This window comes from Mustela lutreola, chromosome 13 (assembly GCF_030435805.1).
Source record: "Mustela lutreola isolate mMusLut2 chromosome 13, mMusLut2.pri, whole genome shotgun sequence".
In the NCBI taxonomy this organism is placed as follows: domain Eukaryota; kingdom Metazoa; phylum Chordata; class Mammalia; order Carnivora; family Mustelidae; genus Mustela; species Mustela lutreola.
This window is the reverse complement of record NC_081302.1, coordinates 30,125,102-30,149,773: the sequence shown is the minus strand read 5'-3', so window position 1 is coordinate 30,149,773 and position 24,672 is coordinate 30,125,102. Positions and strand designations below refer to the sequence as shown.

Genomic DNA, 24,672 nt, shown 5'->3' with positions numbered 1-24,672 from the left:
ACACACACACACACACACACACACACACTTTCCCCTTTATCTCACTTTCCCTTCCTTCTCTCCCTACGTCTGGCAAATGTGCTTTGTGGACAGACAATGGCAACTTTCTCGTGTTTCTTTGCCTATTGTTTCTTAGAAGACACTAATTTTATAAAAAGGTAGTTCGTATTTCAGCAACTTCTAGAACAATTTCTATGGAAAGAATTTTCCTTATATGGATGAGATTCCTAAGAAAAGGAAATTTTAAAATCTTGGCCATCATGTTGCATTCAGAAGGCAGCCATGAATCCATGAATGGAACCTAAGCAATGTCTCACTGTTCTTTAGGGGTGACACCAGATTTAATGATGACCAGCCAGGTTGTTCAAGAATTAGAGCAGAACAGACGAACAGGAAAGCTGCATATTTGAAAAGAGTGACTTCATTCAATTGGCACAGCCACCTGCAACTATAATGTATCTATCGTACCCACTTGATTTTAGCAGGGCTGGGGGAGGATGGGGTGGGAGGGGGTAGAGGGGCCTTTTAAAGGGTCTCCCAGAGGAATAACAGCCACAGGCACTTTTACATCCAATTCAATGTGACAGGAGCACCGATTATTTAATAGTAGAACAGCAGTGAATCAGAGGCCTTTTTATGTGATTTTGCTGACATTTCCAGCAGCTGTATATTTAATTCACAGTTAGAGGCAGAATAAACTTTGGTCATCGATCTGAATGTAAGTAGATATCCCTGAGCTCCTTCTAGGAACACAACAACTTGAACAAATGCAGATGTGCACAGAATTTTCATTTATTCAGGGAGAAACTACAAGGCTTTTAGCAGGGACAGTTTCACATTTTCGTGAACCAACATAAAAGGAAGACATTCAGTTATCTGTCGCATATAAACTGCTGCTCCCAAATGAAGATTGAAAAGCAGCTAGTGCCATTTAGGCCTTTACAGTTAGAAAAGGCATTCTTCATCTGAAGTGAAAAAATATTCTGAAGTATTTGTATTTGTATTTGCACTTCCATATTTTAAGGGCTTCCTATTGACTAAAACATACACCTCCAAGTTTTAGTATTCCAACAAGAGAAGAGGTTCTTGCTATCTTCCTGATGCAGATTTCTCATATAGCTGCTCAAGAAAAAAAGCTGGGGGGGAGGGATAACCTCAACTCTTTCCAGTGCTTCATTCCCCACGTAATCAGTAGGCTATTTTGGATGCTTCTATCTCAGGGACTAAGACACTTGATCTTCCCTGATACTACCATAACCAGATTGCAAATCGATCTCCTAACTGATCCCTCTGCTGTCAGTTTTGCCTCCTGATCTTCAGTCCATTGGCAACAGTATAGAGTGACCTTCCTAAAACACACATCTGATCATGTCATTCTGATCAAATCCAGGGGCTTTCCATTACCATTGGACAATGACCATACTCCTTAACATGGTTTCCAGTCTACCTTATCCTGCCTCCACAGGTTTTCCCACGCCTACCTCCCATCATGCCCGCCCCACCAGCAAACCCCACCCATCCTTCATCTGTATTGCACTAACTTTTACTTATCCCTTAGGTCTCAAAATAGGTGTCTCTTATTTAGCTCTGGAAGGTCCCCTGGACCCACCACCTCTGCTTCAATTGCTTCTTCTAGAAATTCTCAAGCTCTCTGAACTTCCTGTCCCATGGCTTTTGTCTCATAGAGGGAATTATATTTAATCACCTCCAAGAATTGGGTCTGTCTTACTCCCTTCTTTATTTGCAATGCAGAATATAATGCTTGCTCCCAGTTAGATGCTTAACAAATACTTTGTGAATCAAAGGTCAAAATCTCAAACTAATAGAGGACCTTTGATCATCCAGCTACTAAAGCTTATTGCTTTCCAGGTCTACCATTCTGAGTCCCCCAGAAGTGAAATCAGATTGAAGGAATCTGATATCTTGTGATTGGTCTGCTTGCTTAAGCCAAAGACTAACTCTTGCTCATGGCATAATTTCAATCAACCATGGTGAATTAGAGTCACTAAAATTCTTGGTTACATCTTATATTTAAAATACCTATGTTGTCCAATTTCTCTATGGACATGTCAATTTCTTAAATATAAAATATTAAAGCCTCTCTCATTGAAAAGAACTATATATACATTGAGCCCATTTTGCTGTGTCAACAGAACCGAAGAGTTATACCAGTAATTTCACTGTATTCTATACTCCTTTCAGAGAGCCAAATATTCCCTTTGAACTAAAGCTTAATGCCTAAGATTTAGTTCTTGGCACAAAAGAACTGCCATAGTAAATTTTTTATATGGAGGCTCTTAATTTTGCAAATATGTTTGGTACTCTACAAAAGCAATTTAAGTAAGCTGTAGAGAGAGAAACATATTGCAGCTTTTAATAAATACCTCCCACACCCTCATGAGAGAGGAAGAGCAGTGGTGAGTGAGCTGTTAACTTTCTCTCAGGCAGAGCTTATCTCAGGAGAAGTTGTGTAATACCAGACATAGTAATACCTATTTTTTTCTTAATCTGATCTGTAAGGGATGTGTCACCGTCCTTAATGAGACAGTGGAAAACATATTACGATAGCAAGGATAAATGGCTTATATTCAAAAGTTGTGCTGTGACACTACATAACAGAGGACTCATTCCCCCTCCCCCAAATTGTCAAATCTACATTAAAAAAATATTTTTCGTTGCAAAAATTAAAATTTCTTTTTAGCATTTCTCATTGTATCCACAGAGAACTTTCCTTGGAGCTAATTCCAACTGCTCATAAATGTACACAGGTCTTCCTTCCACTGCAACTGCCATGAGAAGGTTCACAATCAAGTTTTGCTCCACCCTGCTGCCTGGGTCTGGGTTTCTATAAAAATCCTCTTGTCACACTTTGGCTCACAGTGTTTCATTTTCTGCCATAGTGTAAAAGACAGGATGCAGTAGATATGTTCTTAATTAAAGAGTGAAAATTTATTTTTATATCCTTCAACTTGAGCAGTTTATGGGCAATCTGAACTTCTTTTATTGGATCTTCAGATCTAGCTGATGACATCAGTCAGGGTGAACAACCACAGCAAATACACATTCCTTGCTTTTCATAATCTGAAACTTTTCATCTTGTTTTAAATATTGGTATAGATTATTCAGAATAAAATCTTATAATTCACTCTATCGAACTTGATATGTGATGCTGTTTAATAAAAACACCAAAAATTCTATGAAACCACTAATAATATGGCTTACTTGATGGTTCGTAATTACATCACTTTGGGAGCATGCTTCTTTGAAGATGTGCATAGGTTCCAATTTTGAGTTACCTACTTGTAGTTATTAGATCTGCTCACTTCTTATTCTTCCTCAGGTCCAAACTCATTCCTGCTCTCCGTCATGAGAGCTGGGATCCAAAAAGGCTTGGGTCCTGAGGCAAGGGTGAGAGGATACACAAAGATCCAGTATCTGCAGCAGCCAGGAACAAATGGAAAGTACCAGCAAAAGAGAGGATGTCCAGGATCAGAAACAAACTAAATGTAATTGTGTTGTGAGGGCAGAAGTAGATCTCCGTTGGTTTTCTAGGGTTGTCATAACACATACCACAGACGGAATAGCTTAAAATAGAAATTTTCTCACAGTGCTAGAGGCTGAAAGTCCAAGAATAAGATGTCTGTAGGACTGGGTCCTTCTGAAGATGGAGAAAGAAGACTCTATGTTTTTCTCCTTGGCTTCTTGAGGATTGCCTTTATCCTGTAACTTCACATTGTCTTTCATCTGTGTGTGTCTTCAACCAAACTTCCTCTTCTTGTAAAGACACCAGTCCAACTGGATTAAGGCCCACTCCAATGACCTCATTTGAACTTGATGACCTGTGTGAAGACCCTGTCTCTAAAGAAGGTCGCTTTCTGACCATACTAGCATTAGGACTTCAACATACGAATTTGATGGGAGAACACAATTCGGCCCGTAACAACATCCCAAAACAAGGAAACAAAGCCAGAGTTGAGAGCTGTATATAAAAAAGAAATATATGTAATTTGGGGGTGAGGTAAGGCAGGTTCCAGGTGACTGACACCAATGGAGATGAAATATCCATCACTGCCTTTACTGATCTTTTTCTACAAGGTCATGGTGCACACTGTGTCTAGATGTGGGTAGAGCTGACTGCCTTAAAGGTTCAGAGTCTAATGTCTTCCCCTTGGGGCCCCTTTAATATCTTTTCCCAGAGCTAGGTAAGGTAGTTAAAGATTTCCCCTGGGGAAGTAGAAAAAGAATTTAAGCTTAATTTCCTATTTCAGTATGTTAGGAGAAGCTTCCATGTACAAGGCCATGGAAGGCCATGGTAATGAGGCTCTACTCCCACGTTGTAGTGAAAACCACCAGGGTCCTTAAAAAATGGCACTCAGTTCATCCTAGGTTAGTAGTGGAAGGAGAATCATTTGCTGGGACAACATTCTAATTCCTCCAAGATTCACAGTTCTGGTGATCTCACTATTTACTACTGCCAACCATCCCAGTTGGCACTCCTAAGAGAGTGGATTATATAACATTATGGTTCATTTTTTCATTTTATTTCACTATCCCCCAAGTATTTAGTAAAGTATTATTTTAAAATGATAAAAGGAGGACCACTTAATGCCAGGTTATTAAAATAGTACAGTGGTCCCTGAGGCCACAGAGGTAGCTTTAATAATCTGGGGCCAAGGACCATCAGGGTGTTAACAAAAGCCTTCTGTCTCCATTTCCAAATTTGAACGATGTGATCTGGGAGGTTTCCTTACATGATTCTAGCAGTTATGTTGAGGGAGTAAGTTCTGAATTTTACATCATTCAGACTGCAGCATCAAAAGATTGCGACACTTCTGAGCTACTTCTGAAATCTTGTGCTTTTGACATGTATTATTTAGCATGTTTTCCTGACTATAATCACATGAAAAAATAATCTAACTAATTTCTACATTTTCAAAATTATGCAGCTAGTATTTTAAATGTGAACTTTAAGTGTGGCTATGGAATGCTGCCTAATTTACAGATTGATCAATTATTGGTAGTTTGGATGTTATGTAAAAAGAGCATTACATCTTGTTATACTGCAAGAACTTTTTATAGTATTTTTCATCCTTATCAATATTAATTTCAGGAGTGATCATCCATACTCTGATTCCATGTATAATAATCTTATTTAGATCTACTATTTATAATCATGAGAAGGGAGATTTATGAAAACTAGTGCTAATTAAAAAGGTGAAGAAAATTAGAGCGGAAGTAAAAATGGAAAGGTAGTCCGTCAAAATATTGGAATCAATGGTGCCTACTGCTGTGTCACCGAACTTCTAGTAATTATTTACTTAGGCTTATTCAGTTCACCCACGACTGGGGGCATTGTGCCATGACTCTTATTTACATTAGCTCATTCATTCTCACCACAACCTGATGAAATTAGGTATGATTAGTCTAGTTTACAAAAAGAAGATTAGGAAGGTTGATTAACAAGGAAATAGAGAAAGAGATGACTTCATTGTTTTGACTCCTAAAAGCTTTCTCATCAATTGGGTTCAGGACAAAGGCTTTTCCAAACTCATGGGGAAAAAAAAATCAAGAACCACCAGTGTTGTAACCAAATATATGAATAACTAATGTATAAACAACATACTAGAGGATATTGTATATCATGAAAGTATATCAGATCATTACTGTAGCTCAAGATTCAAGAATCTGATTGTCCCATTCTCCACATTGTGAATTGTTTACTAAAATTTTGGGTTTCATGTTTCTGTGATCTACAAAGCTGGAATGAAGACTCTAATTAAATATCCAAGAAGTGACTTCAGATGGGCAGGTGGCTTGGCCTCAAATCTTGACTCTTTTACAAATTAGTTAATTGACCTTGGAAAATTCACTTAGCCTTCCTGAGCCCCAGATGCTGTCCTGCAGGATTTTGTGAGAGCTGAATGAAATAATCCATGTGAAAATACATAGTTAGTACTTTGTGACACAAAGTTAGTAATCATTAAATGTTAACTGAATGGGACTATAAATTGGTTGTCTATTTTCATACCAGATTTCTTAAAACTACTAAACATTAGTTCTTTATTTCTCTATCACGCATAATCAATGGTTTTATAAATGAGTTGTATAGATCAATTAACTCAAAGTTGGATTTCCAATGTCCCATATAATATACATATTTTATATTTGTACATATATATTATACATGTTAATTATATATATTTTTCTCCTATAGAGACCAAGATCTGAAAAATGAAGTAAATTCTAATGTGCCTAAAAACAAAAATGGAAGGTAAGAGTTATTATAATTTCCTTTTTTGTTATCAATCCCGTATAAGTCTACATAAATTATATAATCTTAAATCTTAGAAGATTTGCTGAGGAGTTATATTATGGTATTTAGTTATAAATGCTACTGAAATACAAAAATTAATATACAGGTACTTAATAGTTGATATGGAAAAAAGTTAACAAAATTCAAATTCTGTTGGAATTTCTGTCAAAGAGCCTTCTACTCAATTCCTTCATGTTAAAGGTATCATGGAAATTCAAAGCTCTGCACTTGGGCTGTGAAGATTTATTTTTACTTTTTGTTGCTTGGTAGTTTTTCAATGGTGCAGAAAACACTCTGGGACTCTCTTCCTTGGATACCTAGTGCTAAAAGAATGTACAAATTCATCACAGCTACAAGACAAGACCTAGTTTTGAAATTTCTTTACACCACAGAGTATAATGGCATTAAAACTGTTGTACTTTTTTTTTTTTTTAAAGGGCAAGTATACTTCATTGTTGTTACAGATTGTTTAAGAAAGAATTAAAAATATTTTTCCATGTTTTGTAATCCTCCCACACACATATAGGAGACCCAAAACCTATAGGCTCTTATTTTTTACCTTTGTAAGGGGCAGTTGTCTTTTCCAGTAAAAATTTCTTATGCAAAGAAATGATATTGCCAATATTGTATGGAGAGTGGAAAAGCAAAAATGATCTGGGTCACTTTTTCCCCCATAATGTCTACAAAAGATTGCATCTAATGGGTAATTTCGTTCTGTCCCTTAATTCCCTACATCATCTTCTGCCTTCTCTTCTTGTGGTCACAAAAAAAACCTTTGATAAAATGAGGGAGGGTAAATTTTCAGTAGGATCTGTTTATCTTAGAAAAACATCCATTATTTTGAGAATAGGATTGGGTTTACAATTAACCAGTCTTCCAGATAATTTGAGTATTATATGGAAGTGATCAAGGTAAAAAAAATTACAAGTAAATGATCATGTATGCTTAAGGAATGTCTCATTTAATATGATTTGAAAGATGGTCCAATTTCAGTGTGGCTTTTTCACAAAATGGGTTTTATTGGAAGGATTAATGAAGAAATGAAATTGTATGGAACTTCAAGAGCAGGAATGGTAGTATGCCCAGGTCTCATAGAGACCTGAACTGGAAGGTTGTTCCTTCTTGGCCAGAGAACATTCCATCAGGAATCCCTGAACACTAACCCGAGTTCCTTATCATTACTGTAACTCAGCTACTCCCTGAATTTTGGCTCATCCCAGTTTTTCTCCCAGTCTTTCTTCTGCCCGTTGGCTTCCTTATTCTCTACTCTGTATCTGTTTGATAACCAAGATTCTTTGCTGCCTCTCGGTTTCTGCCTCCTCATACCTGGAGCTTATTTTAGCTTTCCGTGGTCTGTTTGGCCTCCTAAAGCAAGGCAGTATGGGTTTGGCCATCTGCATTAAAGATGGTGTGTAGAGGGAAAACACCATGGTTGAAAATAAGGTGCACAGTCTCCTTTCCTTTCCAGCAATTTCATCTGTGTCTCCTGCCTTCCATAATCCAATAATGACAGAAACGTTTGCAAACACACCCACTCTTTCCCAGGGAGATGGGAATCAGCACAATCGGTGTCTACATCCAGATGCCTTAACACCACCATTACAAGACATTTGTTGATCCCTGAATTCTGTTTTTAGGTGGTGTTTATTCTCCTTCAGATCTATCACTATCCTGTATGTGTATAATTTCTCATGGTTCTGCTATCTAAAAATTAAATGGAAAATGTCACTCCCACCCTGGCACTGACACAACCATCATAATAAAAATTTTCACCCAGAAAAAAGTGGAAAGAAGAAATCTCTAGGCCCAACTTTTATGCCCATGGAATGGATTCTGACTGCAAAAAGGACTGTCAAAATGGGTGAATGGGTAAATCTCGAATAGAAAAAAATTTGAGAAAGCTCACAGAGAGTAAGAGACGACTAAGTGTGGAAGGTTACTAAGTCAGAGAGGTAGGATGAATCCAAGTGTTAGGGCAGCAAATCCTCTCTTACAATTTTTACAATAGAGTACTTTTTAAAAAAAATATTTAAAATTTGAAATTTTTACAAGAGCTTAAGACCTTGACATTTTGTAGAAGTAAACCTAACACATATCATACAAAATAGTGGGCTTTTAATAAGAATTTTATTCTTTATGCAAAAGAGATTTATAAAGTTCATAGGGGCATGGATGTTTATCCGTTGAAATTGCTTTATGGTAGTTAACGTCAGGCTGCCAAGTTTAATCTAGTAAGACGATGGAAATCTAAATAAGAATCTTGGGCCAATGTGCTAAACAGACTTGATTCACTTTAGGAATGCATTCACTTTGTATAGTAATTGGATGTACGAGTAAATATATGTTCCTAATCAGTATACACATGCAGATGTGCAACCATCACCACAGTCCATTTTAGAACATATTTGTCACCTCAAAAAGAAACCCCATATCGTTAGCAGTCACACATCATTTTCTCCCCAACCTGTCATCCTAGGTGACTGCTAATCTACTTTCTGTCTCTGTGAATTGCCTATACTGAACACTTCATATAAATGGAATCATACAATATGTGGTCCTTTATGACTGGCTTCTTTCACTTTTTGTAATGTTTTCAAGATTCATCCATATTATAACATATATCAATACTTTGTCTTTTTATTCCCAAATAGTTCTTATTCCACTGTATGGCTAAACAGCATTTTGTTCCTTCATCAATTGATGGGCATTTGAATTGTTTCTGACTTTGGAGGTGTATTTAACTATTGTGAACAATGCTGTATACATAGCTTTTTCGGGGGGGGGGGTATCTTTCATTTTTCTTGGGTATATATTTAGGAGTGGAATTGCTAGATTGTATAGTAAATCTGTGTTTAACTATCTTAGGAACCGCCAGACTGTTTTTCAGATCAGCTGTACAATTTTATACTCTCATCGGCAATCCATGAGGGTTCCAGATAGGTAAATTTTCAGGGTGAATTTCCACTGCAGGAAACATTTTCTCAAGAGCAATTTCATTAAGAATTCTGTAAGATCCTACGCAGTGCTTGAGTTTATATTTTGTAGAGTTGTTATTTAATTGAGATAAAACTATGACCATTGATTGGAAGTTATAATTCAACGATTTTTTTTCAATGAAGAATAGATTCTTAATCATAAAACTGTTTTTTAACAACAAACATTGTGAGTCATGAGTTCTCCTTTATGAGGATTATTCAAGGCATCTGAGACAAATACTTGATTTGTACTGGTTCCCAAACTTTAGTGCATGTCACAACCACCTGCTGACCCAGGGATCACACTTTGAGAACCAGTGCTCTTTTTGGTAAGATGTGGGGCTGCCCAACCTCTAAGGTGTTGGTTTTCAACCTTCACTTGCGTGTGAGACTCACCAGAGAGGCTTAAAAGAATCCCAGTACCTAAGCTGCTATTCAAGCTAATTAAACCAGAATACCTGGTGGTAAGACCCAATAGCATTAATAAAAGCACTACAGGTGATTTCACTGGTTGACAAAGTATTTTCTAACTATTTCTATGGTTCTAAATAATAATACAAAATAGATCACCACTTATTGGCATCAAGATAGAATTTCCTGTGTAACATCTATCACCATCTCATGAAGAGCAAAGAAAGACTTGGCAACAATCACAGACCCTAGAATACTAGAGAGACATGATGATTTTGTGAAAGATATATCCTGGTTCTGATTCTGGAACTGAGAAAGGATATCAGTGGAAAAATGGACGAAATACAAATGAAGTCTATAGTTTAATTAACAGTATTGTACTGACGTTGATTCCTTAGTTTTGACAAATGTACCATGGTTATGTGTGATATCAGTATTAGGAGAAGCTAGGTGAAGGGGTGACATGGCTTGGCCACATCATCTTTGCACTTTTTCCACACATTCAGAGTTACTCGAGAATAAAAGATCTCTCCCTTTTTTTAATTAATCTGTTATCTTCCAAACCTAGTGGCAGAGCAAAATCCATCAAAGAGTTTGTTGTTCCACATTTCAAATTGGTTTACCAGTGTTTGGGTTTTATTCACAATTATAAAAATTAAATCTTCACGAAGGCATTGTTATTAATCTCATAAACACAACTAGGAAATGCTACTCATATTATCACTCTGTCTGGGCTGCCATAACAAAAATACCACAGACCAAGTGGCTTAAACAACAGAAATTTATTTTCTCACAACTCTGGAGGCTAGAAGTCCAAGGTCAAGGTGCTATCAGGTTTGGCTTCTCCTGAGGCCTTTCTCCTTGGCGTGCAGATGGCCGCATTCCCACAGCCTTGCATGGCCTCTCCTCTGTATTTGTACAAACACACGCAGATCTCTCCTGTCACGTCCTCTGCATAAAAGGTCACAAGTCCTATGGCCCCTCCCATGACCTCACTTAACCTTTTTTACCTTCTTACAGGCTCTGTCCGCAAATCACATTGAGCATTAGGGTTCCAACATATGAATTTTGTGGGGAGACAATTCAATCCATAGCAATACTGTTTGCAGATTACTTCCCTTTCTTATTTGCTGATTTTGCTAACTGGTGATACTCAATTTTATCCTGCCAAGGATGGTACAAACACATTTCAAACTCACGGACAACCTTTATGCTTTGAAGCAGTTTATCTGTTAAAATTGGGTTTTGCTTTGTATATGATATGATTTGAATGTTTCCAAACAACTGCTAGTTAGGTTAATAATTCCTGGAGTGACATATTTTAATAATCAGGTTAGAAAATCTTCTAATGTAAATTCTACTTTCTCATTACTGAGTATCATTTTAATGTAGCTGTATGTTTTGTGAAACATCCATCCTAAAACTTGAAGATGATCTTCTGTATGCCAGAGATAATATGTGAACAAATGTTTTCCTCTTCTTTAAGAGCTCTCTGGGAATGGAAGGAACAGCGTGTTTAAAAATGATAAGGCTTGATTAAGATCAAAACTATCCTCTTGGTTTTCACATCTCTTCTATATCAGAGTTTACTAAATTGCAGGGAGAAAAGTGGCTAAAATTCTAAAGCTATTCCTGCTTTAAAATTTTCCTCTGTTCCAGAGGAAAAAGAAAATATGCCTACAATTTGTTAAGCATAGTGACATGTTTTAGTTGACTGAAATCTAGGTCAGGGTTCTGTAATCCTCAAAATATTGCTTTCCATTAAAAACAAGATGGAAACTGTAATTTCCAAAAGCAATCCCTGGATAATTTTCATCAAGTTGATAAGCTCAAGATACACAAGAGAAGCTTTCTACAGTGGCACTGCTGGTGTGACAATGTTACTGGAACCAATTTCAGATTGGTTTTTGCCCTTGGTGAAAAGGTATTCTGTCCTAGTGTTAGAAAATATGACACAGGCCTGAGGATTATTCTTAAAGGTAAGACAGTGGTTGCTGTGGAGAGTAATTCTGTTCGTGTATCTGCACAGAAACCAGAAAAATATAATGAAGTTAACTGTATGTAAAGAATGTTAATTGAACAAATTTTAAAAAAACAGAAAACTTCTAAGTGGCCTTCGAAATGCCAAATATCCGCGTTTGCTTTCCCAGGCTAGATGGCCAAGTCAATGGATCCACGGATGCTTTGAACGACCAGCTCACTGGATCTCCTGCCCATTCGTATGAAGCCAGGAAGAATCTCAGGTACTGTAGCCAAATATAAAACAAATGACAGGTCTACTCTCCTGTTTTTAAAAATCATCTTATATATAACCTGACCGCTCCTTTGAAATGCTTAAGTTTCTAATTTTATCAGTGGCTGTATGTAAACCGCTTCATACAAAGGCATTAAGTCAGAAACTTAGTTATTGGGAAGTTTTGATATCTGGATAGGAAAATGCAAATGTGATTTTTCCCTGAAATTTTTACTTTTTATTTTTGAAGAGCCTCTTTGTGACAGTAGTGTTGAGATTCTCTAGGTAGATTTAAAGTTTTCATTAAAATGGATGTTATCATGTTAATTCATTAAGGTCAACTTTTTGAGGTTTGTGGGGAAAGAGGTGGTTTGGAAATATGAATGAAACACCTGGGAAACAAACACCAAAATGTATGATACAGATACTCCAAATAATCTTCATGCTCTACAGCAGATATTCTGAGTGACCAATTTTCATAGTGTTCTGGAAGTAGGCCAAGACAGTGGAAGCTAAGAATAAAATAGGAGATATGCAGACATTTTGCAGAAGTGGGTTAATACCCTTTTAACAATTACATTTCAAAAGTTATAATTTAAAAGGAATATATAAGCACTGTTTGTTTGCACTGAATTGGATAACAGCCTAATTATTTTTGTTATCCTTGTAACTGAACTTTAAACATTAAATAAATGGTTCATATTGCAGCTTCAATGCTGAAACCAAGCACGCAGGACCAAAGGATACCTTTGTGTATACAAGGACATATGTGGAGAACAGGTACTAGAAATTTATTTAAAATATTTTGCTCCATTTATTCCAATTTTGAAATAATCTGTGTGTAAGAAGAGATGCTATTATTTTGGAGTAAGCTTGGTTTTTTTTTGTTTGTTTTTTTTTTTTTTTTCAAATAGAAGACCATTTTAGAATATATTACGTTCTAGGCATATAATTCTTTATAATAGATCCAGTGTTAAGTTTTTGGCAAATAATCATAAATAGTCATTGGTTGAACCAAATACTTGAATATAACAACTGTATACATAATAGGATAACCATTTGTCAGTTCTCACATAATTGTATGTAACTATTTGTCTATAACAAGCTTTATAAAATCATGCAATACAAAATGACTCCATTATTTCTATGGTAATTTTAAGTCCCATTTTAATTAAATAACTCTAGTTCTATCTCCTCTTGTTTACTTCCAATCTGAAATAGGGGGTATTACTTTTAGGAGATACACTCTGGCTCAAATTACAGAGAATTGGTATCTCCAAAAATCTGCTGCTTGGGGTGATGAATGTTGAGGAAAACATCAAACAAGGTCATTAATTCATAACTCATTCCATTTTAAGGAGTTCAAAAATAAGAATTAGCCTAACTGTGGGATAATATACTGATGGGGACTACAAATATGATCTATGTGACATATGTGTTAACCAGAGCCCATTTCAAAGAAGGGAGAGCATCTGTGGAGAAGGCTCCCTGAAAGGACTCAAGGAACTTCATTATATGTCAGGAAGTGGACAATTTTCCAAAAAATGTTTTTCAAAGCATACATAAGTTACCTTGTAAAATTTAGCTTCAAGTTTGATTTTTCTGTCGAATCTAATTCTCCCTAAATTGTACACTGATGTTGCAGTATAGTGTGGAGATCCTGGCTTCAGATTTGGGATTGAATCTCTATCATTTACTAACCATGTAGTCTTGGCAAAAGATACTTAATTTCTTCACATCTCAGTTTCCTCATCAATAAAATGGGAGTAATAATATATGTATGTATCTTGCACAAATGTGTGCAAACTCTTACTTAGCATTGTGGGCTATGTATTCTGACAACAGTCTGCCTGTGGGCAGTTTGAAGGGAGAGAGAGATTTCCTATTTACAAATTTCAGGGGAAGGTTGTGGAATTACCACTCACTGTATGAAGTAATAGCAATGTATTGCTTCCAGCCGTAATATACTCCAGGTAGCACAAGTACTGGGAAGCAATTATGAGCGGCCAGCTGGTTAGTGCATTGCCAGACTCCGTTCGTCTCCCGGAAAGACTGACATTTACAAACTGGGGCAGTCTGAGAAATGGAACAAAGAGACTTAAAATTACTTTTTTTTTTTTTTTTTTGCTTTCATTCTGGACCATTCTTTTTTGGGTGTTTTCAAGTAAAAACAACATTTCTACCTACGAGTCTCTGCTTCCCTACCTGAATGGTGATGTTTGTAGGTGCTTATACTGGTTCGTGCTTTGTGTATTTCCTTTTCTCTGTTAGATTACATGTGGCTTCTTTTCGTAAATGAACAAGGGAGGGGCAAGTATAAATTTCATGAGAAACAGTAACTTATCCCATTCACCCTTGTCCCTGTGCTCTTGCCCTATTCTCTGTTTACTTCAGTTGGTATGTCATCTTATGTCATCTTGGAGATGGCTTATGTGTTAGGTCTTCTCTGTATTAAAAAAAAAAAAGACATTAGTACATGATGTTGTTAACATCACAGAGAAGAATAATAAGGCTGCATGAGGAGGTATGTGTGCTTTGTTATCTGCATATCGGTGTGTACAACAAGACTATGGAAATCGCCCAATTCTCACATGTCCATGTGTGTTTGTTTTTAGTAAATCACTGAAGGATGGATATCAGGAGAATATCTCCGGAAAATACATACAAACTGTTTATTCAACTTCAGACAGGTGAGTTTGTTTGTATTTCCACACCTAAAAGTATGTATACACACATACTTACACGGACATATATACACTTATATAGACATATATGTGTGTATATACACTTTTAGAGATAATATATATTTTATTTATTTTACTGTATATGTATATATGTATGTATGCATACATATATGTTCATATATAATATTTTATATTCACATTTGATATATTTTTATTTTATATATATATATATATATACTATTGAAATATGTGATTCTTGTTGTCCATTGTACTTAGAGATGGCACTCCTGACAGTTACTGTTGCATATGTGTACGAATGGAACAATGTACAACAACCTCTGCATCCAGGAATTAATTCTTTGACTTCCTGGCTATTGCTGCTCTCTGATTTTGATGTACTTGATGTACTTGATTCCAACAGAGCTTTGCACACCTTCCAGCTTCTTCACAGACCAGCCCCTAGACTGTTGCTGATTCCCAGGAATTCCTGTTGATGTCACATTTTTAGTGTCTAGGCTTCATTGCATCACTTGACTATGCCCTCAACCCTCCCTTCTTCTGGTTTTCAAAACCCAGCTTACTTACCCACCGCTGCGTGGATATGGATATGCTGCTATGACCCAGTCTGGGCCCACTCTCAGTTCTCAAGACAGGGGTTACAGTGCATATCAAGTTAGTTCTGGGAAAGAGACGCCAGGCTTTTGCTGTTGGTGATCCTTTTTTACCATTTAATGTTCAGGGGGCCCCATAGACGATGCTTGTGAGAATATAGCCTGCAGATTTCCAGTGGACAAAATGAAAATAATTAGCATTTCAACCCAACCACTGGAAACCAGCTATAGTGCAAATTTACAACATTCTATGAATGGTATTTCTTTATAGCAGAGGCTGGACATATGACTTATGAGGGTGAGGGCTTGTCTTATTTTTATGCACAGCCTCAGCCTGAAATGCAGTGTTTGGCACCCAGCAGGTACTCAGTAAATGTTTTCAGAAAAAGAAAACTAATGCTCTATTTGCTACAGAAAACACAGATAGGCCAGCCATCAAAATTATATCCTTCTTGTCTCTTTTATAAGATCTTGTAGTACTAGTCATCTTTCAAGTGTCTTGCCTTTAAGTCACACTGCCTTGAGGAATAAAGTCATCCCTGCAAGCGTTAGAACTACAAATACTGTCTAGATAACTAAAAACAAACAAATTTTAAAAAAACAAAGTTTGGTGTTTTTTTTTTTTCATAATGCTTTGAAAAAGGTCTTTGATTAACAGTATGATCTTAATAAGGACAATACCAACATCAGGGCTTTCCCTTGGCTCATATTGTTATTATTAACTTAAGGAAGGAAAACATTCTTCACAAAAGCATTGCTCTTAATGTGAAGAGTTTCAGTTCTGTTACTCAAGTGGTCCTTGAAATTTTATCTTAGTCCTCAGAGCAAAAGTCAGTTCTCTGCAAGACTAGCCAAGCAACTTTTTTTGTTGATTATTGTGTGAAATTAGCTGAATCCCCTGAGTTCTTATCTAAGCATTTCAATCCCATTTAAAGTGGCTTCCCCCTTTACAGGATAAAGACTAATTCCTTTGCACAATTATTTAAGGGCCTTTAGAACTTGCTCCTTCTGAATATTAACTGATGTTTAATGACTTCAGATACCCTCTTGGGTATATCCTGTTCACTCTGTTGAATTCCTTTCTCCTGCCCCTCTACACCTCGCCGAGCTCACCTTGAAGGCCCTCTGTCTTCAAGCTTTAACTCATGTGGCACTTTTTCCAGCAAGACCTCCCTGACTCCAGCCTGGGGAATAGTTGCTTCGTGGGCCACGGTCTCCTAATTCTCTCCATGTAGCCATAATACGCTGTGATCATTGAATCATACACTTGGCTGCCCTCATGAAAAGAAGGAGACCATTTCACTCTTCTTTATATTCCCAGCTCCTCCCTCAGTGCCTCTAGAATGGAAGTAGAATAGAGAGTGCCTGTTTTCTACTCTTCAAGAGCTTGCAGTCTTACAGGGGAAATTTATATGTGTGTGTACATATGTATGTATGTATATGAATTATCCATAGGAAAGTGCTTGCCAGGAATATATACCCAAGTACCTTTAGAGTTAATTGAAAGATGAAAATATTTATTGATATACATAAGGACTAGGAAGACATGGCTTAGAATGACCGAAAGTATAAAATTGGACAATATTCTTCTACTTGAATCTTCTCTCCTACCTCCTTCTTCTAACCATTTTCCCTCCTCTCTGCTTCTGGTCCTGGGCTTGATCCTAGGATCAAGGCTCCCGGGCATGCCTAGTTCACTTTTCCACAGGGAGTCTGAGAGTCTTTGTGGGCAGGCCTAGGTAGCACAGGGACTCTAGGGCCACTCTGCCTTCACTCAAATCCTGCTGCTGCCACTCAGCTAGCTGCATGACTGGAACAAATTTCTTACCCTTCTGTGCTTTAGTTTCTTCTTCTGTAAGTTGATGTAAAAATAGTAGTACCTGCTTTTCAAGACATGTGGTGAAAAATAAATGAGTTTAAGTGAGCCAAGTGCATGGAAAGCGCACTGCCCGCATAAAGCCGATTAGCACTCTATAAGTATTGGTTATTTAAAAAAATATATTTATTTTAGAGAGAGAGCACGCATGAAAAAGGGGAAGGGTGGAAGGGAGGGGCAGAGGGAGTCAAGCAGGCTCCACGTTGAGAACGGAGCCCAAAGTGGGACTCAGTCTCACGACCCTGAGATCGTGACATGGGTTAACACCAAGAGTCAGATGCTTAACTGCCTGAGCCCTCCAGGTACCCAGTATTGGATATTTTTATTTTACCACCCCATTGTATATTCTACTGTGGAAATTTCAGGCCTGCCTGAAACTAATAAACTTTGTGAGGTGCTATGTAAGACAGTTCTAGTACCTTCCCAAAGGAAAAGAATTGCAGAGCTGTTGGCCTTCTGTAAGGTGCTGACCCGAGGTCTTTGGGACTTGCTGATCGTATCTGTGGTTCATGTTATTGGACACTATTTTTTGAAAATAAATAACAAAACTCTTTTCCTCATCAAATATGTGGGTTATTTCTGATTGGAGAACATAAATTTGGTCATGAAAGCTAGCCCTGTATTCTGAGTCTTAAAAGACACCAAGAGATTATAGGAGTTGTAGGGGAGCATTTTGGGGACTCTAGACCCTGGAGTCTGGGGTAATACGGACCCAACATTTGTGAATTTACCAAAATATTTTTGAGTGGATTTATATTTTTATCCTATTGAATGTTTCAAGACCTAAATTTTTATATTAATCTACTGTATAATTTTTTCTATGATATATGCAAATTAATAATTCAAAACCTCTTCTAGCTTCAAGGGGTACTCATGACCTAGTTCAATTAGGAAACTGTAAACATCTTTGCCCTGCCCAGATGCACCCTTGATTGCTAATGAATTAATAATTTGAGACTTTCCTTCATGTTAATTCTTTGATATCATTTTGAGGTAACTAGAAGAATCAAACCTATCAATAGAATAAGTAAGTCCCAAAATTTCCTTGATTTTCACACAATTTCCTAAAGTATCAACAAAATTAACATATTGCTTCTACATGACTTTATGGGGAAAACATCCCTCTCTTGCATGATGACAAATGTATTTGTAATTCCTTAAATCCCTATAGGTCTGTCATTGAAAGAGATATGTGTACTTATTGCCGGAAACCTTTGGGCACAGAAACAAAAATGATTTTAGATGAATTACAAATTTGCTGCCATTCCACTTGCTTCAAGGTAAGGACATGTTTATTATAGTTAATGAAATATAAAACTGCATAATGATGGCTGGAATCAAAATAATTATTTAATGAAATACATGAGATGAAGTTAAAGCCTTCAGAAACACTCTCATCCACATTAATAATGCACTACTTAAATATTTCGCAGAGTTCTGCAGCCTGAACCTCAAAGGTTTATAATTACTATCTTGGCTTTAGGCTTAGAGTTGATTACTGACACATTTATTACTCTTACCCTAGAGATTTAAATCTGTAAAAATATAAACACTTGTCCCCTTTTAAAAGCTTTTGCAACATTTTAATGAATCATGCGTTGCATAAAAAAGTCACAAAATCCAAAAAGAAAAAGAAATTGTTGAGAAGAAACCTAGTAACTTTTTACGTGAGGCATGTGGTTAGGACTGATAAGCTTAATAGTTGAAACTCAGTCTGCTTTTGAGAACATGGTTAGTTATAACTAATTGTGGCTTAGTGTAATAAAAATAAAGCTTATGCAGAAGAATGCTTCAGCTTGTGCTCATTTGCCATTTCTTTTGCTTCTCACAATAATATTGGGTAGGTCAACATGACAGTTGTGGTGTAACTTGATGAGCACTGGATTGGGAGTCTGAAGGCCTGAGTACAAGTTCTCACTTCCACAAGCTGTGACTGTCATTTTGGACCAGTCCCTAAATAGCTTGGCTTCAGTTTCCTTTTCTGTTAAATGAGGTAGCTGACTAGACTAGTGGTTGTCAACTTGGCTGTACATTATCATCACCTGGGGGCAGTTAGGAGAAAAATAGACTGCTTAGGACCAGCCCCAGTTAAATAAAAAACTCTCAAAGATTCCTGGGCATTGGTATTTTTAAAAGCTCCTTGGATAGATCCAAGGGCCACCAGTTTAAGAATCATTTGCCTAAATCCAAGTGTCCTTTCTGTGCTGACCTTCTGTGGTTGATATAAATTACCTAATGTGGTCAAGCACCTGTAATTCTTTAGACAACTGATTGCTTCTCCTTAAATTTGCTTTTAGACAGTGACACATAGCAATCAGATATATGATGCCTCATTTTGAGAAGAAAAGTCAAATTTTAGGCCACAATTTATAGAATTCCATATAAAATAAAATATGAAATTTGCACAATTAATTATGGGAAAATGAAATTTCCTTTTAGTTATGAAAATTTACTCAATAAAACAAAAGTTAGTCCACATTATCTTTATTGAAAGTTATTATGCAGAAAACTTTAAAATAAAATAATTCTCCCATTTATTTTTTTGTAAATAACAATAATTTCCATTGATTATATATTTTTAAAAGATTTTATTTATTTATTTGACAGGAAGAGAGAGGTCGCAAGTAGGCAGAGAGGCAGGCTGGGGGTGGGGTGGGTAGAGGGAAGCAGGCTCCCTGCTGAGCAGAGAGCCCGATACAGGCCTCAATCCCAGGACCCTGAGATCATGACCTGAGCCGAAAACAGAGGCTTAACCCACTGAGCCACCCAGGCGCCCCATTTATTGTATTTTGGATGATTTATTTCCATTTTTGGTTTAATTATAAAATACTACTGAGAATAAAAATGTCGCCACACTCCTCGGAAAAGAGGTATTGCTCTTATAGCCATGATAATAGAGAACCACCTGGACTTGTTTAAGCATGCTGAATTGATCAATGACAATTTGCTGCAGTGAACTCACCTCTGAAAGCCATCTAATCAGTAATAGCCTCATGCCTGAAAGTCAGCCATCCAGCAGTGAACTTGTTTCCAAAGAACACAGGTCAACATTTTTCGGCCTCCATAACCAACACAATGCAAAACAAACTGTTCCCTAAAGCCTATTTAAGATCACAGGTCTGTTTTGTCCAGTGAGACTCTAAGCAGACAACATAATTCATCCTTAGCAAGCCAGCGATACGCTTTGTGCTTTTGTTTGAGATATTGAGTGGTGATCTTGCTATTGACATTAACCCATTTTTGAAAAATTATATCTACTCTATTGTGAGTTAAATGGACGTTCCGGTGCTAATATGCCCTGAAATGCACATTTTCAGAGTAGCGAGATGTCATAAGAGTTTGTTTGAAAAGTTCAATGTTTGGATCCTGGACAAGTACATTCTTACAATCCCTGAGGGTTCTCTTTCATCTGAGCGTTACTGTGTAGGACCGTGCTGAATGAAGTGAAAGGGCTTTTCTATCCTGTTGCACTAAGAATCTAGACACCATGCATAATACATGTTAACTTCATATATCTTTTTTTTTAAAGTGTGAAATATGCCAACAGCCTTTGGAAAACCTACAAGCAGGTGACAGTATTTGGATTTATAGACGGACAATACACTGTGAACCTTGCTACTCTAAAGTTATGGGTAAGTGTTAAGCACTTTAAGAAATGATCACTTTTACAAATAATAATGAGCACTTGATGTTGAAAATGTAAAGTAAATAAAGTAAAAAATACTTAAATAAATAAAATAATAAAGTAAAAAAATATTTTATTAATTATACTTAGCTAAGAATTCAGCTGAAGGTAGTTACACTATCATAGTGTTTTAAAGTATATAATCTGTCAACATGTATTATTGTTGCTTGATATCAGACCAGGCATAATATAACTAAATAATGAAGCCACTTAATTTGGGAAGTTTTTTTATTTTTTCCAAACAAAAATAAAGATCTTCTTTGTTCAAATAATTTCTTGTCTTGAAGTCCATTTCTGTGAATGACCTTTTATTTTTGCACTGAAATATAATTTTGTACCTAATTTGGTTATTACACAAATCCTTTAATGTTATTTTTAAATGCAAGGTTTAGAGCTAGTTCTATATAATTTTATATTAATATAGCATCTAAGTATTTTTTAATGTGCTCTTAATTGTTATAAATGATATGAAAAGAAAACACTAAGGACTGGCATTTTTAACTCATTTTCTTTAAACTGTGAAAACTGTAAAAGTTGATCTTAAAGTTATGTACAATGTACACTAAGATAGTAAAATAAAATCCTATGAAACTTGAGTAGTTTTTAATAACCAGTGTCAGCATTTTATTTTTTAATTCAATGGTACATAGAATAACCAAGGTGATATTGGATACCAGGACAACAGCCCTACATGGGGGCAAGTTCCCTGACATCTTACTGGTGTGGTAAATAAAAGAGGAGCATGTGGGATTCTTCCATGGGATCCAAAATATGGAATTTAATGACAAATGTGTGACATTAATGAGGTACTTGGAGGCTGCATCTGGAAAATGTTCTGAGAAATACTCAGAAACCCACGTTCCATCAGGCTGCAGTATCAATTATAAGAACAAACCTAATTATATTCACACTTTGCTTTCTATTTCCTGCTTTCCCCAGCCAGTTTCCATATTCTGTTTTCTTCCTAATTTAGCAGACTTATTATGATCCAGTATTGTATCAAAGGCCTTGGTGTGCATGGTGACAATCTGAAACTTTCAGTCTTCTAGAAATCCATGACATGGATTGGGAGATATGGTTACCAGAAGACTCAGAAATCTTTGTATCTTCCTCCCTGTCTAGGTGCACTCCACAGGCATTGCCTTTTTTATAGTATGTATCAGTTGTCAAGACACGACTCTCAAGACATCTCATAAGTACAAATACCAGGCATTGGTAACTTTGTGTTTATGGTGTCTGACCAAAAGCCATAGTAATGAATGCAGTAGAAAGAAAACATTGAATGCTTAACCCACCACTACCCCGCCAATGATAGTTATTTAACATTTTTTAATTGTAGGCTTATGTTTGTACTGAAGTTGTATTTCTAACTGTTATTTTCTTTCAAATTTTCAGCAAAGTGGATTCAATAATTCTGGCACATGGAAATCAAGAGAAAAGCGTACATTAAGAAGTTACAATTTTATTTTAAGAATATTTCATCTGGAAAAGCATTTACACTGAAGATTGACTCTTGTATCTAACAATTCTGCTATTGCACAAATAATCTAATTGCCTTCAATAAGGTCATATACAAAAAGGAAACCATCTGGTGTCTGGCTAGATTTAGCCATGAAAAATTCAAGAGGTTCCAGCTACCAGTGTCCAAGGAATGATTGTTCTGAGGGCAGTGAGCTGTGTCAACCTTAACTAGGTCCATGTCTGTCCCCTATGTGTGTGTGGACATTGTGGTTGCTGTTATAGAAGAGTTTCCTTTTTCTCATCTTTGTTTCCCTAAGGATTTGGATTTACAGACATTATTGACATCCTGACAAACTGTCAAAAAAGCAAAATATGTTTCTTTTATGCTCAAAAGAAATGTTGATAGAAATTTTTTATGAAGTTTGGCAGAAAGATGTTTCATATAAAGTTGTATGAACCTCAGAGAATCACTTGACCCTTCCAAACAAAATGATTTCTAGGGTCCCTTTCTGCTCCCCAAATTATCTGATTCTAAAGCAAGTGTTGTTTTCTTCTCAAAACTACAATTGAATATGTGTTTGTTAAGCATATTGAACTAAATAGTACATTCTAAACAATTTGATGTTATCCTTCAATTTGCCAGAGATATAATTTTTATAGAATGTTTTAAAAATAGACATGGATTTATGGATAATGGGGAAAAAATCACATGATGTGGATAGTTTACATATGATAAATTGTTCAATTTTCTTTGCATGTATTTCAAAATCCCGGTATATGAATAATCTCTGAGAAATAATGGTTGTGGATTACAAAGACATGTTCTTCTGCTTGTTGCATATCTATTCATACTACATAGCACTTTACAGCTACAGACAGCATATAAATAAAAATAAAATGAATTACCAGTTACACAGAATCTTTTTGTGGAATGTCTATAAATATTCACTGACTTTGATGTCATCAGTTACAGAGATCACAATTTATTATATTCTATGCCATACTGGTTAACTTAATTCTTTAACTACTTGAACTATAGTTTTTATTTTATTATTATTATTATTATTATTATTATTATTTTGAGAGAGAGAGAGAGAGAGAGAGAGAGAGAAGCACAGTGGGGGAGGGGCAGAGGAAGAGAGAAAATCCCGAGCAGGCTCCATGGCCTGCGCCTATCCTGACACAGAGCTCCATCTCAAAACCCTGAGATCATGATCTGAGCTGAAATCAAGAGTGGGGTTGCTTAACTGACTGAGCCACCCAGGGACCCCACAGCATTTATTTTTTAAGAGCTTTTTCTTGAGGAATTGAAAATTCAATAATCCTATATGAGGATCTAGTATATTTGTGAGAAATTGTTCTTATAAACTATGTTATGTGCACACAGAACTGCTTTCTCAAAGGAAGGCATACAGAACATTGAAGAGAGGATGGAATTTTAGGGAAGCCTAAGGTAGTTGTGAAAAACGGACATCAATTAGGGAGATTAAATGATCATCATATATTTTCCAAATGTTGATAAATTTAAAGAATTATTCTTCTGTGTAATGATATCAGCATCTGTTCCTCTTAGAGACTGGTCTGCAAAGTGTTAAATACAAAACCCTTATCAAAACACAGCAATGTATAATTGTCCTATGGAGAGGAAGCCAGAAAAAAACAATTAATAATAATTTGATATTCATTAATTCATGCTTGATGAGAAGCAGTGGTAATTGGGCCATATGTTTTATTGTTCTTTTATTACATGCTATCAGAGTGGATCAAAAGAAATAATTTTCTTAGGGTTGGAATTTGTGGCAGAAAAGGATGGATGGAAGAGTATCCCTCCCTTTTATATAAAGTCTATTAACATCTCAATGCCTTTGTAGTAATTAAAAATCATTTGAACATCATTTTAGAAGTATTCTAATTTCTAATGCTGCATTTAAAAAAACTTAAAAGAAACATATTTCTCACTTTTCTGTAGCTGTTTAATGGACCCTTCCTTCTATAATAATGTATTAAATTAAACCAAAAACTGTTGTAAAAATGGAAAGAATACAGAGTGGAGAGAGCAAGGCTTTGAATTCACTAAGACCACTTCATTATGTCTGGGTTTATTTGCACCATCAGAATACAGATTTCTAAGACGATTTGGAAGGTTATAGTTTTTTTGTTTTGGGTTTTTTTTTTTTTTTTTTTTTTTTGGGCAGCAAATTAATTATGTTATAACTGCTATACTTTTCCTGGGCACGATTGCCTAAATCTCAAACACCAGGTCCTGAATTCTATTGCTAATTAAGAGATGCTTCTGAAAAGAATGGCTGCAACATAGCAATATCCTTCTAAAAAAGCAAAATGGAAGAAATATAATAATCTCAGAAATAGGATTTGTTAAGATAGTATTCTTTCTTTTAATAAGGCTAAGAAATAAAAACATA

General features: G+C 36.1%; 1 protein-coding gene across 14 annotated transcripts in view; it reads left to right on the top strand.

The window, feature by feature from the left end:
- SCEL (sciellin) overlaps positions 1–24,144 on the top strand; it is a 329,617-nt gene extending 305,473 nt beyond the window's left edge. For all 14 annotated transcript variants that reach the window (XM_059144698.1, XM_059144697.1, XM_059144702.1 and 11 more), the window contains 7 exons: positions 6,215–6,271; positions 11,850–11,942; positions 12,641–12,712; positions 14,548–14,622; positions 18,275–18,383; positions 20,633–20,735; positions 22,184–24,144. In XM_059144698.1, the coding sequence (XP_059000681.1) occupies positions 6,215–6,271; positions 11,850–11,942; positions 12,641–12,712; positions 14,548–14,622; positions 18,275–18,383; positions 20,633–20,735; positions 22,184–22,200 (526 nt within the window). In that variant the 3' untranslated portion in view covers positions 22,201–24,144. The remainder of the gene's footprint in view (positions 1–6,214; positions 6,272–11,849; positions 11,943–12,640; positions 12,713–14,547; positions 14,623–18,274; positions 18,384–20,632; positions 20,736–22,183) is intronic.
- Positions 24,145–24,672: the final 528 nt, after the last annotated feature.